This window comes from Formica exsecta, unplaced genomic scaffold, assembly GCF_003651465.1.
Source record: "Formica exsecta isolate Colony F162 unplaced genomic scaffold, ASM365146v1 scaffold98, whole genome shotgun sequence".
Lineage (NCBI taxonomy): Eukaryota > Metazoa > Arthropoda > Insecta > Hymenoptera > Formicidae > Formica > Formica exsecta.
Window position 1 is genome coordinate 949,896 of NW_021853741.1, and position 21,871 is coordinate 971,766.

At 35.4% G+C, this 21,871-nt stretch overlaps 1 protein-coding gene across 1 annotated transcript in view; it reads right to left on the reverse strand.

Moving 5' to 3' along the window:
- The window catches only part of LOC115245434 (UPF0489 protein C5orf22 homolog), a 692,512-nt gene that overhangs the window by 160,017 nt on the left and 510,624 nt on the right, over nucleotides 1-21,871 (reverse strand). Inside the window, exon 6 of the mRNA XM_029823748.1 lies at nucleotides 18,950-19,065. Within this exon, the coding sequence (XP_029679608.1) occupies nucleotides 18,950-19,065 (116 nt within the window). The remainder of the gene's footprint in view (nucleotides 1-18,949; nucleotides 19,066-21,871) is intronic.

Below are 21,871 nucleotides of genomic sequence, written 5' to 3' on the forward strand. Positions count from 1 at the left end.
TGTCTCTTTCTCTCTTTCAAGCAGACTGCGGGCTATCGTATTGCATAGAGAGAGCGGCATGGCTTCATAAACTATTATCAAGAGCAAGGTCGCGCTTAAACTGTGCCATCCTGTACAGTTTAAAGGGACCACGCCAGAAGGATGCTTAATAAAGACGCTATGTTGAAAGAAAGAATAAATAGAACGCAAAAATATAAATGTGTTTATACAATTTCAATGATTTCCTTTAAAATGTACGAAAAAAAAAAAAATTTATGAATATGTAAAATTGGTATATTTTTACATATAACTAGGAATTTAAAATATATATATATTAGGAAAATAACATTAATTTTTTTTATCTGTGGAACAAATGCATAGCAATAAAATCCGATCATATATTTGTTTTCAAAATAAAGAATTGTGAGTGCAGTAATAAAACAATATTGTCGCTAATTATGATTTATTCTAACAAGCGATAAATTTTCCGCGCTATTCAGGCAAGCCAATTTCTTTCGTGGACCATTACGTCTTTGCATACTGCATTTGCTATGTAAATGTATACGTGGCATTCATCAGAGGCAATTGTGTGACGCGTCGCCACGGTGCTCCGCACGCGAGAAAGTATTTTCCTTTCAGAAACTTGAGAGGTACGCACGCGGAATTATCGTCGCATGCCTGTGTTCGCGAAATACTCGCAAATTTCGATGGTATGGGGCACCATATGCTATCTCCGTGGCACTAGCTCGCCACGGCGATGATTGAATGCGTAATCTGCGAGTAAAATTCTCTGCGTTTTGGCGGCAAAGTTGGCGGCACTACGGCGGAAATTCGTTTCACGCGTGAAAAACGTTAAACTATATTTGCGGCAAACGTGAAAACGTGATGTATCTCGCTTATTTTGGACAAGAACGTAAATATTCTAAAAACTGATATTTCTCTCTCCCTCTTACGTAAACGATGCGAATACATCTGTATAAAAACATAAAATAAACGAGTATTAATTTAATTCAATTTTTAATTGAAAATTTATAGTTGTATGCCTAAATAATGAATGGCATCGTTAATGAAATTGCATTGTCAATTATCTAAATTATTGATTAAAATTGATCTAACATGTGGCAATGTATCAATCATAATATTGTTTAATAATTCAATTTTATTAGTTTTTAGAATGTCAAAATAATGTAACAAATACATGTCGCATTTCGATGTTTTTATTATTCTTGTTAATATCGATTAATTAAAAATTTACGAACTCTATAAAAAATTTCAAAAAATAATATATATCAGTTATTGTAACTTAGAAATTTTATATTTCGATAACGACCGATTCCGTGAGTCAAAATTCGCGATATTCTCAGCGTCTGTCGCAAACATTCAGTCTCGACGGAATCTTTTCCAGTTGCCCACAATAACGTCGAGAAACGTAAAACCGTTACACGCGCGTTAGACTCGCCATAATGGACGCGATTTGCATAGGGGACCTCCGCTCATTATTCAAATCGAATTATGTCGGCCGATTGACACGTTCTCAGGTGGTGGCTTTTCAAATTCCCAAGTCGGTCGCCACAACGGGGGTTCCTGGTGTGCGCGAGATGTCGTGAGAGAGGGACGCATTTGCATACGGAATTGAACTCTTCCATTCTGGCACTACGACCCCACCGGGAGATTCGCGCGCTTGAAAAACATCGACCGAACGAAAGAGGTGAGCGAGATCGAAAGGCATATCTCGAATTCGGAAATGTCGGAAATTAATTAGTCCCGTGTGGTGCCCTTCTTTGAAGAGAAAAGAAAATAAAACAACACAATTCCTTATATATAAATTGTTATTAAATAATTCTACTTTTCTACTACGTAAAAAAAAATATTATTTAAAAACGTGATGTACATAATGTTAATTCGCATAGTTAAGATAAGTTAGAGACTATGAATATATGCATTATAGATAGAATAGACGTGTATAAAAATAAAATTATGTCAATAACTGAGAAAAAAAATTTAAAGATTGAAGTTTAAAAAATTTTGAGTGGCAATTTTGAGAATTTTAAGAAGTTTAAAATTATGGAGATTCTACATGTGAGCGTATCCGAACAATTCAATCCTGATGCACGAGAAATATAACCGACTCATTCTCTTAATCGTTTTATATTACGGTACGCATCAAGAAATACGCGCGGGCGATAGACATGTTGACATATGCATACATTAAAAGTCAAACATCTGCTGGTCTGTGATGCGTGGTAGATGGGTCCTAAAAGGGCCGTACAATGACCGCGTAATGGCTGGGTGGCAGCTTGAGAGTATCGCGAGCCAAGCTATATATTATACATTACCCGGAAGTACTTTAAGGTCACGGATGAAAGAATGTAAGTGGAAAATTTATTTCGTTGTTGAGAAAATGACATTTATGATAATACAATAAAAATTAACAACGGGATAAACATATTTAAAAGCTTATAAAATTTACAAGATAATAGTTGGTTTCAATCTGCAACTTTTTTAGAAATAAAACCGTATGCTCTTGTGTGAGAGAAGAGCGAGAGAAAAGAAGAAGAGAGAAAAAGAATCTTTTGTTCTACTTTTAAAAGAGAATATAAGTACGATCGTATTTCTGCGAGCACGAAATGTTTCATATAAAATACTGCAAAAGGTGCACACTATTCGATTCAATAGAAATAATCGAACATATATCGCGTCGATGATTTGTCTAGTAGATATTTTTTTCACGTAATATGCGAGAAAGAAACAATCTTCTGTTCTTTTTATTTTATAAAATAGATATAATGTATCCTACACACATACACACACATATATTATACAGTATTACGAAATAATATTTGTACAATTATTTATTTAAGACACATAAGATATTTCTAAAATAAGATTCAATCCTAACGATCGAAGAAATGCATCAATTATGTACAGCCTTGCAACTTATTAAAACAGAAGGCAGTTTGCGGTCGACTTAAAAAAAAAATGTACTGTACATATAATAAGGTTTATCTACATAAGGAAGGTAGTTGAACGACGACATCTATTGCGTACGAATGCATGTACGTGCGCTGTATGCATGAAACCTGATTAAATATGCGGCTCTAATGCACAGGATATGTCAAGATGGATCAAAGAGACGATTGAATAGAACAATAAAAGGAGAAGAATTATAATATCCAGTTAAACTCAACACAAGCGATGGTACAAATCATTTTCAGATTAACTTTATCGAATAACTCTGTTGATAATATTTCGTCTCGGCAAAAAGATCGATGATTTCCCTTGTTGTGATTTCTTTGCCGTTTTTCACTTCTATTTTTCTTATCGAAATGCGAGAAATCAGAGCGCAAGGATTCGAAATAAATTTATTCCTCGTGGAACAAAATCCTTAAATTTACTGCTTCGATTTTACTGGTCCTTGCGAAATCCCTCGGTAAACGAGATTCGATGCGACCATGTTTCGATGAGATCGATAGTCTTCCCCTTGCTGAAGGTATAGGTGTTCGTGCGCCCGTAAGCATGCAACTGGATCTACATCCATGTATAAGGATTCTTTACCCCTGAATGTGAATGCCATCTTACAAAGCTGCAGAGATATTACCATATTACAGGGTCTATTTGTATTTGCTACAAAATAAGCTTACATATCCGAAGAATGCTACAAAAATCTTAATGTTTAATGCCTAAATTTGTACGAAAGAAAGCTAGTATAAACATAAGTTATCTAATAATATATTTTTAAATCATGATACAATTCAATATTAATAAAAATAATTATATCTATATAATTTATTTTTCCATTAGATTTTTGAGAATTTATAAATATTTTAAACTCTGATCATGTTTTCAAATCTTTTGTTCAATAAATAACTATATTATATTAATTGATTATTATTATAATCATGCTATAAAATCGCCCCAACAATATTAATTTTAAAATTTCTTTCTACTAATAATGGTAATATCTACATATATACGATATATATTCGCAGTAAAATGCAACCCGTTTAATCTACGATTCAATAAACCCAGGCATGAGAGCTTACCATAATATCGCTCTCGAGCACACGCGTTGCCCTCGCGTACGCAAAAGGGTTTTCGACGATGTGTTCCGCTCGATGTCCCCCGCCCGAGCGAGAACGCGGTCTCGCTGAAAATTGAAAAACTCGAGAAAAATCAGGCACAATCCCGGACGCGCAGGCCGTTCTCCGGGGACAGCAGGTACAACGGAATCTGGACGAATCCGATTGAATTGCAGGTTGTTGCATACACACGGCTGAAACGCGCACAACAAACTCGGTTAGCCTCGAGTTACGAGGAATTCCAGTTCTCTCAGTATTCACGTCTCCTTCTCGTACCTGTCTGCAGGCTACGCGAGAGAAGGTAGATGAATATACTCGCTTAGGTCGGTGGGGCTGTTAAATCGTGCGGTAAATTCGCTTGCATTTCACTCTCTGGCGAAGGAGTTCCGAGTAATACGTCGTCGTCATGGAAGGGCGTAAGACGAACTCGAAGCTATTGGAACCGGGTCGAATCGAAGGTCTTGCCGGGGCTCCACGCCGATGGGGGAAGGGTGGTTGGAAGTCTGATCAGTTTATAAGCGCACATTGAGTTATTGGTAGCTCATCTGCCTCGTCGATATCCGACTGGATGGCTCCTCCTTTCGCGGAGGCAGCTTCTCTTCTTTTTCCACACGCAGGGAAAACCGTCTGTGCACTTTAGCAAACTGTGCGAAATATTTCGTTCTTGTACTCGTCCGAAGGCATGGCGCCCGTGTACGTCGATGATATATTGAGATAAAAATATACAACGTAATAAGACTCCTGAATCCAGAAACATAAATGTTTTATACGTTTATATTGATGGCAAAATTTGGAAAAATTCTTTGCGTAATTGGTGCATAATATTGTATACTCGATGAAAATTTCATAAAATATATAATTTTATTCCTAGGCTTGAACTAGCAATTAAAATATCTCGCTTAAAGAAAATTTTTCGTTGGAATCAACGTCTCTTGTATATGACATATATATTCACGGTTTTCTTTGATTTAACTGGAAACATTCCGCATGTTTGGAGTTGATTGCATGTATCGACAATTATCAGAAAATTCTTAACGCGTCGCTAGTAATTTATCGCGCGTTGCATCGACAAGCAGAAGATAGGAAAAGGAGAGCGTTAAAAACAAGACGAAGAGCAATATCAACCCGCGTGAATCGTGAACGCAAACTCGATGTCCACATATAAGAATGATCGTCGTACAAAATACAACTTTTCTCGCGCCAAGTGAATGTGCACGACTCGTTTGACGGTCCGCGTTATTAATAGATCGAGCGAAACTAGATTTTTGCAAACGGGTGTACAGATCGTCGCTTCTAAGAAGCGGACGGGTTTCATCCGCAGAAACTGATGACGATAGCGACTTTAACAGATTAGACAACTTGTTGGAAGATATAGACACGTTATGCATATATTCACCGCAATAGAAAGTTCCGATTATAAAGCGCGGAACTTTAGAACTGGTCGTGACTAGTGGCTTCAGCGAAAACTTCACGTTCGCCGAAGTGAGATTATTTGTCGGAGATTACACCAAAGATAAGAATAAACGTTCGGATTACGGTTATGCATAAAAAAACAGATGTGGTAATAGCTAACGAATCGAGGGACGATAAATCTGTTGCTAAAAGTATCGTAGATATACGGTCTGACTTCCGATATGAATATGCACGCGGTATCATTTTACGATAAATACACGTATGCTCAACGACGTATAATCCAACTAAGTAAAGAGTTCAATAAGAATAAAATTTATTGCTTATGGGTGCCATTAGATTTCCTCATCACGTATGTATACGGTATACGTCCATGGATAATAGCTTCATCTGCAAAATATCTCTCATTTCTATATGAATGTATTATACAGGGTATTAAAAAAAAACATTCAATATTTATGTGGTAGATAGGACACACCATACTGAGTAAAAAAACCTTAGTAAACATGGGTCGAAAGCTCAACCGTTTCTAAGATATAAATATTTTTGTATGTTAGCATCATAATTGACTTACTCGCTTCTACGTGTCGCATGCGATGTTTACCTCAGTGTATATAAACCGCGTTCTGAATGTCCTTATTCAATTTCCATACATACTTCATAACAGAAGATTTCACCGGCAATCAGTCAGTTGTCATCAACCGGTGATTGTGCGATTTGGTGATTACACAGTTACAAAGTATCGTGCTGAAAATGTATGGAAATAGAAAGAGGACACCTTCTGTAAATATCGAGATAAACATTTAGACAGATTATCTTCTTCTCACGTCGCAAGCGACACGTAGAAGCCAGTAAGTCAATCATATGTATGTCTTATCTATTATATAAATATTGAATGTTTTTTTTTAACACCATGTATATTGGATGAGCTTCTATTACGTGTCTGTTGTTGACAGATGTCAAGATCTCACACATGACCAAAATGATTTTTATCTAACCGATTTTGTATAGAGAAAAAAAATTATATCGAACGATGTTCATTCAATATAATAATTTTGAACGAGCAGAAGAGAGATTGATGTATCCTCAAATTAAGGGTACGACAGTTGATGTATCGCAGCCATGTCGCGACAATGTCGCGGATAAAGGAATAGCGGCCAAGTCTAAACGTTCGCTCGCGTACTCATCCCGACATCGCAGACGACGCGCGAGGGGATTGGACGATTGGAAGACGATCCTTGAAATACTTCATCGAGATTGCAAGAAAAGTGGAGGAGGGTAAGACCCGGAGAAGTCGGAAGAGAGGCAGAGACAAGAAGAAAGATTTGTCAGTTTGTCGGCTGTTGGAGTTATGTGAGCGCAACGACGTAAATACGCGCCTTTGCCGTTTCTCGATGCAACGCTCGCCGAAGGGGGTGGGCGGCAAGATTTCGCAGACAAACCGAGAGAAGGCCAGATAAAGAGCACCCGAGATCTCCGTACGTAGATACACGCCGGCACAAAGGGCGGCGAGACGAGGAAGACGACGACGGCGGTTAGGAGATAGTCGTAAACAACTGTCGAACACAATCTCCTAATGCACGCCTCTCTTTTGGCACACGAGACACCCTTTCGAGCTCGAACGACCCCCGTCGACCCCCGCGTCGAGCCACCCTCTACGCGGCAACCACCTCCTCCCCTCTGTTTCATCGCTCGGTAATAGGAAGTTATATCCGCGGGATTCGCGACGACCGGAGGCGCCGAACCTATCACCGTCGCGCTCTCATGGTTTTTTGCCTGACTACGGACAGAGAATTCTCCTCGTAAGTGGGGATCCATCCTTGTGACGTCTGTATTGGAATTCATGGCTGTCTAGGTCCGCTGTATCGACTTGCAACTTCGACATCGAGCGAGCTATTTCCGTGAGCACGACTTCTGAGCTTTTTTTCGAACCAATGAATCGTAAGGGGAACGCGAATATCAGTTTCGTATTTACAATCGTCTACTTCTTCAGTCACGGTTTTAATCAGACTTAAGTGCGATTAGGATAATTTGTGTAAAATGCCTTTCTAAGGTAAAAATTTCCTGGCAATAAGTAAAATTAAATTACAACCAATTGCATGAATGAGATTGATTTTAAATTATTTCAATTGTCTCGACACATATATAAACGGATATAAAATCAGATTTCATATCATTTATTAATTTTTTTATAGCGAAAAATATATGTATGACCATCCGGCTACAAAACATCAAACTACCAGTTTTATCAGCTGAATTCATTTTCGCATTCATTTGTTTCCCTATTCGTTATATTAATCGCATGCGAAACTTATTTCGTGATATTACTCGCATAATTTATTGAACGCATGTTTAATTATCGTATGCAGCTCTTCGTGTTTTGATAATCGTCGTGTTCGTATAATATAAACTTGTATATTAATTCGCGCGATAAGATAAAACTCGCATGGTGTATGGCATTCGTTAAACATTTATAATCATATCAGATATATTGACGATCATATTTTTCCATCGCATAATATATTTCGTTCCTCGTGACATTAGTCTTCCGCTTCGCCCGAGCGAGCACTCTAGAGCGCAACCGTTTTTACTATTTAAATGGATTTAATTTGTTATGATCGGCTTAAAACTAAATTTCCTTCTATTTTCAAGCACACTTGAAACTACCGTTTCGCGAACGTCTGGAGACCTAATATCGTTTTTCGCGTTCCGCGTTGTAAGTGTGCGATTACGCCGGCAAGAAAAATCTGTTGGAATATATGCAGAAAATAACAAATAATAACGGCACTTTCTTTTCTTTTCTTAAGTATCAGACACATGCAAATTGGATTTATCCCCCTTTTCGTCGAGTAGTAGTTTTAGCAGAGCAGCAGGCACTTACGATATTGGTTAACAATGTCGAACATTGTTATATAAAGCAATACTTTATATCCCGGATGTTTTTTTTTAACTAACGCAATTACTATCAGATGTTAGAAAAATTATTACCGATAATTACATCAATAATTATGTACATATTAATTTTTTAAATTATTGTAAAAATATGTGAATAAAACTGAAACTCGAGAAACAATTTATGTTGATGGTAAAAAAAAAATGATAAGAAAAATCACATAATCGTTAGAAAAATAAATAAATGCAACACGCGGTAAGAAAAATGTATAAATATTATGTGGATTATCAAATTGCATTATACATATATTAATGCCTATGTTATGGCCATGTAATAAGTATTTCTTGTCAGACAATCAAGAAAATATAAAAAGAGATAAACTTGCACACATCATACATGATCAAGACACTCGAGAATTATCCGGAAAAACGAGAATAATATTGGATTTGCACTGCAGAGATTTCGAGTGATATTTGATTAATCGAAACCAGCTCTGAGTACGCATTGCACTTACAGATGCGGATTGCACAGATCGAGGACGCATATATTATGCGGGCTGTGACATCATCCTGTTAGTAATCTAGTATACGTCAAGCGAGAAATGTTGAGAAAAATGGACGGGAATACGAAGCCTCATAAAATGCGGGATCAGAATGACAGGAATGAGCACAGTAAGGTGTTAAACTATCTCGTGTAACGTCTTTGAATCTCCTCGCAATTGATACATATATTATCTATGAACGATGTAATATTTTGCCAACTTGGGAGGTCTTAATGCATGGATAATATGTAATGTGTTTGCCGACTCTTTCATTTTCCGCTTCAAAGACTATAATGTCACATAGAGCGATTAAGTAAATTAATTTAGACATAGAACACTCGCACATGTGTGTTGTAATATTTTTCAATTAGTAATATAATAAAAATTAAATATATAAAAATATTCCAAAAATCAAAATATTTTTTTATATAATAAAATATAAAAGAATTAATATATTCTTTTTTAATTTTGTATAAAATATTACAATAAAAATAATTTAAAATTAAGATAAATAAGTGTATCTCTTTTTTTCAACAAGTATAGAAGTATAGCTCACAAATTAATTTGTTTGAGACATAATAAGTATTATAATTTAGCCCGATAGTGAATCTCTCATTTCGATATGGATCCTGCAGGGCGTCCATTTAATTGAAATGATATCGGAGAACATGTTCTCATAATTAATGCAGTTTTGCTTTAAATGCACTGTGTATGTGACAGTGTATATATTAATATTATTCATGGTCTCATACAGTTGGTAAACAGGAAGCGTTTGTATGGCGCATTCTGTGTACGGAATGGACTCAATTAAAAAGAAGAATTAATTAAAGATAAAATGGATATATAAGCCAGGACATTGAGCAAGAGAAGGGGAGACAGAAACAGAGTGACGATATAAGAACGATCCAATATCTGCAATTTATCAGATTAAGATGATTTGTAACTTGGTCGGAAGATCGAGACACTTTTCGATATCAAGCGAAGAGCTTTGCAGATTGAAAACATTTTTCGTATTGGAAAACTGTGAGTTTACAGAGCTGTATTTCATAACTTTTTGTCAAGTTTCTTTATGAATTTATTAAGATTTATTATTATAAATATTACATTTATTCAAAATCAGTATAATTTCTTTTTTCATCTAAAATATTCTCTTAGTCATATTCATATTATCAAAATCATATGGATCATTAATCAAATAAAAAATTTCAAAAATTGTTCGAGATAATTTTATTTAACAGTATAAACAATAATTTAGAAAAAAAGTGTTATCAGATAAATAAATACGATATGCAACAGGCACACGCAAAGAGATCTGTATCGCGTACATTAATTAAATGATAAACAATAGATTCTACAACAGCTTTTATTTTAATACATTTGTCCTAATTTATAAGAATTTTTACGTTGTGAATATCATATTATCAGTTATCAATTGGTATTTGATGTTCTTAGACACGAGAGACGAAAGAAAAAAAAATTTCTTCCGTTATGTCGATGATGACCAATCATCCGAAATGACTTTGCATGGTACTGATATTGATCCTATCGTGGATCAATTATTATGGTAACATTGGTATGCGCCTGAATGCATCCTACGAGAAGACAAACACGCCTTGGATCGCTCATGCATTCGAAATCCATTCGTTCCTACTGCACATCTGCCGATCGGTCCGAGTAATGTTTTTGTGTAATTTTAATCGAATGATCGTACAAGACGCGGCTGGTGGATAAAGGGCCGACGATTATAATTGATTGAAATTGCGTTACATTTCGATTCCGAGAGTGCAGTCTGTACTTATGCCATTTTCGTATATTAGCGGTAATCGAATCGTTATTTTGTGACGTGATGCAGATGCTGCGATACTTGCGGTTCATAAATATGGACGTTGTACATGTACATTCCTCGTATTTTATGGCTATCCTTGCGTTATCGTATTCATTTATTCAAATATTGATTCCCGGGGCAAACATATGCCAGATCAAGATACATACTTTCAATAAGGCAAGTTAATCGTTAACGATTTTGATAATGATAAAATATTAGAGTTATATTTGTCGATAATAAATATAACAGATATATATTTTTAATAAATATATTAAATATACACACGTGCTGCTTTTCTCATTAAATATAAACGCAAAGTAATAAATAGTTTTTAATTCTCAATCAATAATGTAGTTTGTATATTAAAATACTTTCAGTGAATTGAAAATATTTTGTATTCAAAAACGTAATTTTATTTAGCAGTGTGTAGTAATTGAATTTAATATAAAAAGTATGTTATTATAATTAAATTGAAATATATTAAAATAAAAAATATATATAATTATCTTTAATGACTCTAAAACTCGTAATTGTATTTAAATTTATATTAAAGATATATCTCAGTCATTTAATATTGATTAAATGAAAAGCAACGTACAATGAATATCATTAATTAATCTGTATGTATATACATATATCCACGCGAAGACATAATAATTACATAACTGATATTTGAGTTAAATGAGGAACAGAATTTTCAAAAAGGTCTTCCATCGCGATATTGCGGAATATGTAGGCGTACACCTGCAACATCGGTATATCTGATTTACGAGCGAAAAAGTTAATTGTTCAAATTGAAAGCGACGTGAAAGTTGGGAGCGAACCGAAACGTATTATTAAATTAATCGCTGTCATGTAATCGCGAAGCTAATTAATACGGTCGAAACTGATACATCGCGTTGAAGTCGATAAAATCTTTCCTCTAATTTTTCGCCATACGCGAACCATTTGTATCCTGATTATCAACAATAGAAATCTCACAAATTAATTAAAAACTTTAAGTAGGTTCTATATTAGTAATAATATATTTCTTACACCTGTGAATATGATTTCGAACTTTTATTATCAAGGAACAATTATAGGATGGTACGATAATTAAGCAATTTTCTTATATTACTATGAGTATTTCGCAGAACTTGCTCAATTAACATAAGTCATATTGACAAGAGCGACGTTACGAGTAAATTTACATTTCTGTTGATCACAAGTCGACGGAATTCGGCTCACAGGCCTTTAACGGAATCTTGAAGGAGCTGGAAGGCACTCTTGGTGCGCGTCCCCCATCTGTCGAAGAGGCAGAAATACCTTGGTGCCTCTCATCCCGGTGCATGTAACGCATCAAGGAGAATATAATGTGTTGTTTACGCGGTTGCCACTGCATGCTAACGCAAACCCATTCTCATTAGAAACTCGTAAAACCCAGAGACGTTCCTTATAGCGAGGATGGAGAAAGGTCCGACGTAAGATCTAGGAACGAGGAGAAGGCGAAGGTAGAAACCAGTTTCCTGGGCGTTACTCCTTCGAGCAAAGAGGAGTACCTTCTTTCCAATATGAAAACCACGTCACGGACAAATAGATACTGCTACAACTTGCGACCCTTTCATACCGGTCGCTTCGTGCACGATCGTAAAAGAAAATACGTCAGCATGCGCATGGTTTCCAATTTCATGGGCATTTTTAGAATAAATCATAAAGTTGTTTACTACTTCTGAAGACTACTGAGAAAGATCATCGTCGAGATTAATGCCTCGCTTCGGCGAAAGCGTATTATACGCTAATCACATTCGTATCTGTCTGTTTTAACGAATTTGTAGAATTAAACAATTTTCATGTATCTTAATTTGTTATTTAGAAATGAAAAAGCCAATCCACAATATAGAATTTACATTTTATGTTATTTTCGACATAGAAAATAATACGCCATTGATATCTTTATAATAATTTCCAGATTTTTTATCTCTCTAACGAAAGCCAAAGTTAAAAGCCTGTTTAATTAAATAATAACATAAATATCTGTAAAATTTTGTTTAATATAATCTTTATAATTATTTATAATTAATGCAAGGTTTCATGAAATGCAACATAATAATAACTTATATTTTTCTGCGAATCTGTATTCTATTATTTGCAATTTTAATATTCGAAAGATATTGAATTTACTAAAAGAAATAGAATCAGACAAATATATTTACAAAGTTGAATATGATTTATGGCGTTAGGATCGACAAGTAGCGAATAATTGCGGATGTGAGATGCAGATTTATTAGAAACTGTTGAAAGCCATCGATCTCGCACTCGGCCGCGCATTACGCCATAAGGGGCTAAACCGGAGTGTAATAAGGCTCGACGAGAGAGGAGAAGATCAGTTCCTCAAGCGGTGTTTACCAGCCGCTATGCGCGTGCAATTCTCTAGCGGCAATTCGATGTCCCTATCTCTCTTCTTCGACGTTTTGCAACGTAAAAGAAACCAGGGACGGGAAGGGATGTAACAGGCGCCAGGTTCATTAACCCGTCGTATGGACATCGTTGCGAGAAATGCAATTCGCCAGCTGACGATACGCTTAACTGCAACGAATTAACCATGATGCAGGGTGTACCGGATAAGAAGATGGAGGAGAATCTCTAATGCCAGAGGAAACGCGCCCGATAGAGACGGCTAATGCGAGGGGTATAGATGCAGACATCGCGGCGCTTACGATTTTTAATTTCTAATTATTGCGTAATGACCCTGCACTCTGACCTCCGACACCGGCGTGCAGACCTTATGTCTCGATAGAACGCGCATGGCTAAGACCCTTAGTTATGGGTTGCGATAATTGCCAATTTCCATGGGTTCTCCTTCTAGTTTTCGATAGAACTCACATGTGTCGGTCGATTCCGGTGGTAAGCTACGTACACACAATAAACACTATCCAATACGTAAAACATATCTTTTATAAAAAGATATTGTCCCGTTATACATATATGATATGTCTTATTCGCTCTTTCTTCAATTATATGAGAGCAATTTATTTTAAAATAAAAATATATTAAGCAGTCGCACATTTAATTTCGGCTTGTGTGATATGACAGCTCAATTTAAAAAGCGTTGGAACCATTGTGGAGATACCCTTAATTGGCGAGGAAGAGAGACAAAAAGAGACATACATTAATCACTGATATTTTGTAAAAAGACTTGCGCTTTAGCAATCGCGCATTTTCACTTTTAATTTCGACTTGTGCGATACGACAACTCAATTTAAAAATCGCTGGGGTCGTTGTGGAGATACCCTTAAACCTGGTCCATCGGCACTACGGCACAGATCATAGAGAATGCAGCTCGTGCAGCCAATATCCATTTTGTAATCTGTGCACAGACACGCTTCCTACACGGATGCACGCGGAGAATCGCAGGTAGGATAGGTGCAGGCAGGCGAGCAGGTACGCGAATAGGATAGGTAGATTCCTAGGTATGTGCATCTCTTTTGGCCGCGTTGCACATGCGAGCTGGGTATCTGATTCCCCGACGGAAGTCCCGTTCTTGCTCAATAACGCAGACGATCTGCCGGGAATAATGATTGTTTCACGGGCAACGGATTTGTACGTACAATGCAACGGACGAGTTCTCGTCCTACGAGGCATCCCGTCCGTGTGTATCGCTCGTAGCTAAAATTAATCTCCCAGGTAAAGAACGGTAACACACGCTCATTTCCTTCGCGATGGAAATCGTTTTCATTTAAAGGACTTTGGTGCGAGGAAATGGAATTGATTTTTATCACACCGACACAAACTATGTACCGCTATACATCGCGCCTAATGCTAAGCCTCAGCGGATGTGAATAAATTCCGCGGAATACGCGTTTGTCGGCTCACTATGTATGTTAGAACGATCAATGATAAAAAGCGATACGGATTCTTAATTAGGAGTTAATCGTCAGTTGTATTGCAGGTGGAATTCGTTACATTTGCGTGTTATACACCTGTGTACTCGCATATCTCCGATGTGTGAGAAAGACGAGGAAATTGCATGATCATATTACGAGGATTGAAAGAGATGAAAGAATGTGAGTGAAAATTGAATAACAGATGAGTGGGAAAACACGCGTATGTACATTATTTCGTGGATTGTGAGACTGGGCGATATCCAAAATTATGCACATGTCTTTTCATATATATTTTCGACATATTTCATATTCAGATGTGCATAATCAACAATGTAAAAATCACTGATATAGATATTTTTTAATGGAGAAAGATATATATGTACACGATATATTATAATTATGCAATCTCTTTCTATATCTGTTTTCTACAAATAAATTAGCGTTTTCTATCGCAGATAAAATAATCGCTTGGATCATCATTTATCGATATTATGAGAACGTTGGCGATTAATATACATACGTCGGCATAACACGTGTAAGATTTGCGTCACGTTCGCACTCGGAATAAAACGATAACGATGCTATCTGTAAACATGTAATAAAAAGGAACATCGAACTTTGACGCCAATGTATTGCGCGTAATATTATATCAAGAGTAGTTCATCAAGATCAATTCTAGATCAAAGGAATGATTCTGTCGGCAATCACCTGCCCCATGTGCACAGTTATACCCGACGACAGGTATTGCACCTGTAATACACCTGCATCCGATTGCCCGATTCGGAAGGAATTTATCGCTCCGCGCCGATTATCGGAAGTTTATCTGCATTGTCGGGAATTGCAAGGCAAGATTTATTATCAATACGAATTGGCACATTAAGACAATCAATCACATTTTTAATCAAATTTTTGTTATATCGCCAGCACTAATATTCTTCTGAAATCTATGATCAATCTTTGCATCAATAATAATGATTATTCGATTATTATATATTTTATATAGAAGATTAAAATCTTTTATTCTAATTATCATTTAAAAGAGATAACAAAGATGTAAATTTAAAAAAAATGCATCACTCAGATAAAATCTAGAAGAAAATGTCGGAAGAAGACCAGACGAAATTCTCGTGAATTGACGGTTCGTCATTTAATTATCGATCATTATACGTACCGTGAGTAAAGTACAATTTATGATGACCACGGTTGATTCGCCAGTGGCCAAAAGTAGGAAAAGTAGACAGGAAATGAGGGCGAGTTTTAATTTAATGTACCCGGAGTTTCGTTTAATTGTTATTTACGACAAACGATCACGCGATTGTCGAGAGAAAGGGAAGAGATGCCGGCGTTTGATTTGTCGGCGTTAAGTGCGAAAGGGGCAAAGTGAGGTAGAGAACGTGTAAAGATGTATGGCTGATTTAGAGGACTATAATCCGCGACAATTATCACCGCATCGATATATGGCTTTAAGTCACGCGGGTTTCTAAATTTATTGCCTGATATTAAAGTGCGCATGTGAAAAAGAAGTTTCACATTTTTCGCAATATATGCGTCGCGAAAATAAACGATAATAATCGATTAATTTGCGCTCTCTGCAGTTGCGATAAATAAAACCGACACACTTTCTAGACGATAATATATCTAATTTTATAATCTACATTTTTCTTTTTTCATTCGCGTTGAAAATTTCTTCCTCCTCAGAATTTCGTTTTACTCGTTTATTAATAAAATTCTGAATACACAGAGAAAGCTACATGAAAAGAAATCGAGACATCCATAAAGTCGCACGCGTAAGCATCCTACTCGTATGGAAACACAGTATCGACTTTATGGCACGCACTGTAGAGCCACTCAACCCGTTAAAAGAACATCGTCATGCACTTCGGCAGGCTAAATTCGAAACGGTCTGTACATTACGAAGATATGCATTTATACCGCATCTATGCGTCTGGCGCGCACGCCGCGCGTTCGACACGCCGTACGTTATGCACCTTGCGCACTCTCGGGGCCTCTCTCCCCCGCGCATCGGTCTTTCAGACGGAATGCCGGAAGTTTCGATATTTTTATCCAGGCGGCGTAAAAGCCGCGACTACAATCCGCCATGCAATAAAATCGGCGACAAGCCGTGAATTCGTGACACGACGCCCATAAAGGGATTTATGCGAACGTTCGAGAGAGAGAAAGAGGAAGAGATAGGGAGTGAAAGAGACCATCCGACGCTGACATCGAAAACGTTATCAATGACAAAGATATATACGCATACGTTTGCATTTAAATTGCTTGATCCGGTGGATAATTTTTATTGCACGACGATGTTGCAAAAGTCGGCAGTTACTGGGCAAGATAATTTATGTGAAAAGAGATATCTACATTTTTCAAAATAGCTGAGTTAATAGAAAGTCTGCTAATTCCATTTGTGTTGTATTAAGATAAATATGATTATTATAATGCCTATGTTTTTAGAGATTTCTATAAAATTTGGCATGTAATATTTTATATTAATATTTGAGATCATTTAAAAAATGTACTGCAAATAAAGCACGTGTATCAGTATCTTAAAAGTTATAGTGTGGCAGCAAAGAATTCAGAGAATTTTATAACATATATAATAAATCAAATAATCTAATGTGATTTGCAAAAATGCATTATGTATAAATACATTTATTGTGTTATCTCGTTATAAATTCTGGCTTGACAGCTTTATAACTCTATTGTTCTTATCATACAATCTTGCAGATCATAAGCGGTGCTACGTTACTAAAGACATTCCAAACGGTATATAGTAATAAACCTATTTGTAGTTACAACTTTCGCATGACAGAGAAATAATCAAGCCAGATTAAACCGATACATATGTTTAAGAAGGACTTCCACCGTTATAAAGGCATAATAAAGAATACAAAAATGATGTAGATATGTTAATATATTTTATCAGTTCAGAATATTTCATTTAGAACGTTTCATTAACTTTCGCATAAATTTTGTTAAATAAAAAAATATTACTACTTTAAATTATTAATAAATTTTTTTTTCTCATTTATAAATCTTTGCACACAAAATTTTATTAAAATTCATTAGTTCAAATTCTCACCATTGCTCTTACTTTCGAATTTTTCGAAACATTCCATCCATCTCAATTTAAATCTTTTATAGATATCGTTAAATAATTTTAACCAAAGGAATATGTGGAAAACCATTTTGAAATATCTGCATAGTTGCATTACGAAATATGAAATATGAGAGAGCAAAATATTAGAATTAACAATTGTATGATTAATATCATACAATCTGAATCGCAATTTTTTAATGATTTTACCGTCAATAGTTTTAGTTATCAATGATCTACATTTGATGTAAATGTCAGACACGTTTAAATGTACTTTCAATCTCCAGATAATCAATTGCATTTCGCGCATAATAGAAATTATACCGTTGCCGGAAATAGATTTACGATATCTTTTACAATGGAGATGAATCTGCCTTAATAGCGATACACAAGCGCAATTAATTGATATTATCATAAATAAAGCAGATGATAACATCAGTAATTTTGAATCTAACTTGTCGTTGTATAATCTTCAAATATTATCATTATAGAATAATTTTTTTTCTCAAGTATTGAGAATTATAATCATAGTCAATCAATTTTAAATATCAATTTTAAAAATATTGTGTTAATAATTATACTTTTTATAATTTTTTGTTTGTAATAATAACATTTATATGTCTATCAGAATAATAAAAAGTTAATTGTTAAAATAATTAAAGATTGTTTTAAAAAGTGTTCAGATTTAACATATAGATTAAGTTACATCATAAATTTTGATATTAAAGGATTATGGAAAAGAAACTACGTGTGTATCAAAAAAGCACATACGATAAAAGAATGTCTTTTCGATTAGGCAAACTGTGTTTGAAATGCTCGGCTCTTTTTTTCGCGGAAGATCCGATATCGAAGGAGAAAGAATTGTTTCAGGACGCGATAAAGATTGAGAGAAGTGCAAAGATCTTATTGTTAGTACAAAGCAAGAACGACAAAGGAATTGCATCACCGCGCTAAATCTCAAACATCCGAGATACGTAATCAATATTCAATCGGTACAATTGATTGATTTCTTTCCTATGTCACGTTGACGTTTTGGTTCGGATAACTATAAAAGACGGTTTCCATAAAAATTAAAAATTACGTATGTATCTTTGTGAAAAAAATATGAATATAATATAAATTCATTCAATTTATATATATATATTAAGAAGCAAGGCACTTTGATTGCATCGATTTATTTTCGCTATCATATATATATATATTTTACACGTGGCTTTCCACATGTACATTCTATAAAAAGTATTATGCAAACTCACCGTGATGCCTTCAGGCCGTCGTAACCTTTTAAAGAACGATGTTCTTCTAAATGACCGAAAAGATTTTTCAATTCAGAGAGCTGCTGGTTCCTTTCTATCATGGAGTCTCGCAGAATCTAAAATACATACAGATAGCAAACTGTATAACGCTACAATTTCAATATAGGAGATAAGTTTATAAGTTTATTTAAATTTTATCTTTTTCTCTCTCTCTCTCTCTTTTTTCTTGTACTATTTCTCTAAAAATTTATCCACACAGTTGGCTTATCTGAACATATTCAACAAATAAATAAAAATTTTTGCTTAGAATATAATATTCTGTGAATAATAAGTAAAGAGAACAGAGTCTATTGCAAATATGTAACTGTGCAATAATATGCTCAAAATTATAAGTTTTTTTTTTCTTTGGATATGAAGTACATATCAGTTTAAAAGTAATTAATATATAATCGCAATTATATATGCATTAGAAATATTCTGTGAATATTTTTGCTTTAAATATAAAAATATTTCAAAAGATTAGACTATTTTTTCGAATACAAATTATTTTCACCGACACTAACATTATATTATGTTTAATATCATTATTATATGCAAAGAAAAATATTATTTCTATACATTTGTAGAGAAATATTCCAATATCTTTTTGTTCGCATTTACAGAAATAAAGACTTAAACCATGGATTAACTACGAATTTAAAAAATTAGCAAAAAGGATGCCATGCAGTTTCGTTTGAAAAGAGAATTGCGTCGTTTAACCTTAATCGTGCCAATCTTGTCCTCTACTGTACACGGCATAGAGCAAGACTAAAATACAAAAAAATAAAGAAAGAACAGAGAGAGGAAAGAGGAGGAGGAGGAGAGAAAGACTAGAGAGATGGAAAGAGAAGAAGGAGGAGAGTAGAGTAGCGCGGATGAATAAAAAAAAAAAAAAAAAGGAAAAATCGGAACCACCGCGCTCCTCCTTGAAAATAAAATCGGTTTTCCGATAACTGGTTATTTGCTCGCACAAGTGGCTCGCTGACTGGGCGAGCACGTCGGAAGCGGTTTTCGCGTGTAATATTATCGAGTTATCGGTAGGATAGAAGAGCATTGATCGTGCCGGGTAGGAGCCGGGGGAAATGGACGAACGCGAAGAAAGAGACCGAAAGGGGATGCCTGCGGGGGTGAAGGAGAGGAGGGAGAGGAAAAGATCGGTGGATAGAATAGCATGAGGAGAGAGATGTGCTGAGGGTAGACGAACGTGCATTGCACGAGTACAATATATCCGCGTGATTACAATATGTCGGGGCTCGAGAGACCAATATCAACCTGAAGTCGGCTCAGCCAATGCTGATAATCCCTATTGTTGATGCCTCCACTCGACTGCCTCTCGCGAATGGATACATCTTGTTTCAAAATTTCGAATGGCTCCAGCGTAGCGAATATATCGACGGAGGTGAATGCTGGCATGATAGAAAATTCCTTCTGAAGTATCTCCGTGATTTCGGCAAAGATTTGAAAATTATAGAAATACACAAAACGTAAAGTTTCTTCGATTTCAAATGAGTTGCGAGAAATACGTAGGAAAATTTTAACGAGAGAATCTATCTTTTCCGCTTTTGACCTCAGACATTTTCATTTAGTTTTCAAGAATATCTCCGAATAAAATTCTCGTTGGAGAATTTCTTGACTAGTAATAAGAAGTATGCCAACTACGCTCTCAATTCAATTCAATGTTATCAGCTGCCAACCATTTTGAATTTCAAAAACTTGTATCTTCACATTAAATGTAAAATTTTCACGAGAGAAATTAAAGATCCTTTCAACATAAAAATACATTTTATTACAAAAAAATGTAAGCTTTATGGACTATTTCACTAGAAGACAAAGTAAGCACATACATCTTGAGTTTCCATTAATTGTCACAAAATTTTTCTGTCAAACATAATATTGTATATTCTAAGAAATATATTTGCTTCAATTGCCATAAAATCGACTTTAGCTTGAAAATAAATCGAAAATTACGTGCATTGCTCGTTCGATCCATTACCGGACCGGCGGTTTTTGCGCTCGAGACCGCGTTAGAAGAGAGGTCGGAATGGCGGATATGTGGACGGTGAAAGAAACGAAACCTGTCCTCATCGTTTATGCTCGGTGTCGGCAGGCTAGGCCGCCTTTCACACATCCCACACGAAAGACGACGACGAAGCTCTCGGTCTCTTTCAAAACAATTACACATTCTTCCATGCCCAGAGTTCTCCCACGTCCTATCGTCTTGTCGCAATATTGTCCGTAGTGCGCTTTGCCGTTTTGTGTTAATGGATCATGGCGAATGCGCGCGATTTACTCGGAGAATTAGCATAAAGAAAATGTCGCCATAGCTTGTATTCTCATTTGTCGCGGCTGTGATTTATCGCCCTCGATCGCCGACGATTACTATATTTGTAAGAGTCATCGGGAGTACCGGCAAGACAGCCTCTCTCTGGAGGAATTAGTACTACATTCACTGTGATACGTCTATCGAATTTCTTGTACAAATATATTATACTGTGCTTTTTAATTACAAATTATTTGTAATTCTTGATATTAATTATATTTATTTATAATTTCAGAACTGCTGAAGAGAAGTTCGTCAATCTACAGAGTCGTAAGTTTTATATGTAATGCATGCTTCTTTATAAAATTGCGATCCCTTAAAAAATAATAGTATAATTATATATGGTATTTATATAGAATTATACTTAGAAAATAATTATTTTTGTTAATCTATTGTGCTTTAATTCTATTAAAGAATTATCCGATTAATCGCTAATGTTAGATTAATAATCCTATTACAAAAATAGATGTAATTTTTTGGTACATTTTTTTCTATTTTTATGTGTTGTGATTCTCTTTCAAAATTATATAATATTAATAAAATTAAAATTAAATTGAATTATA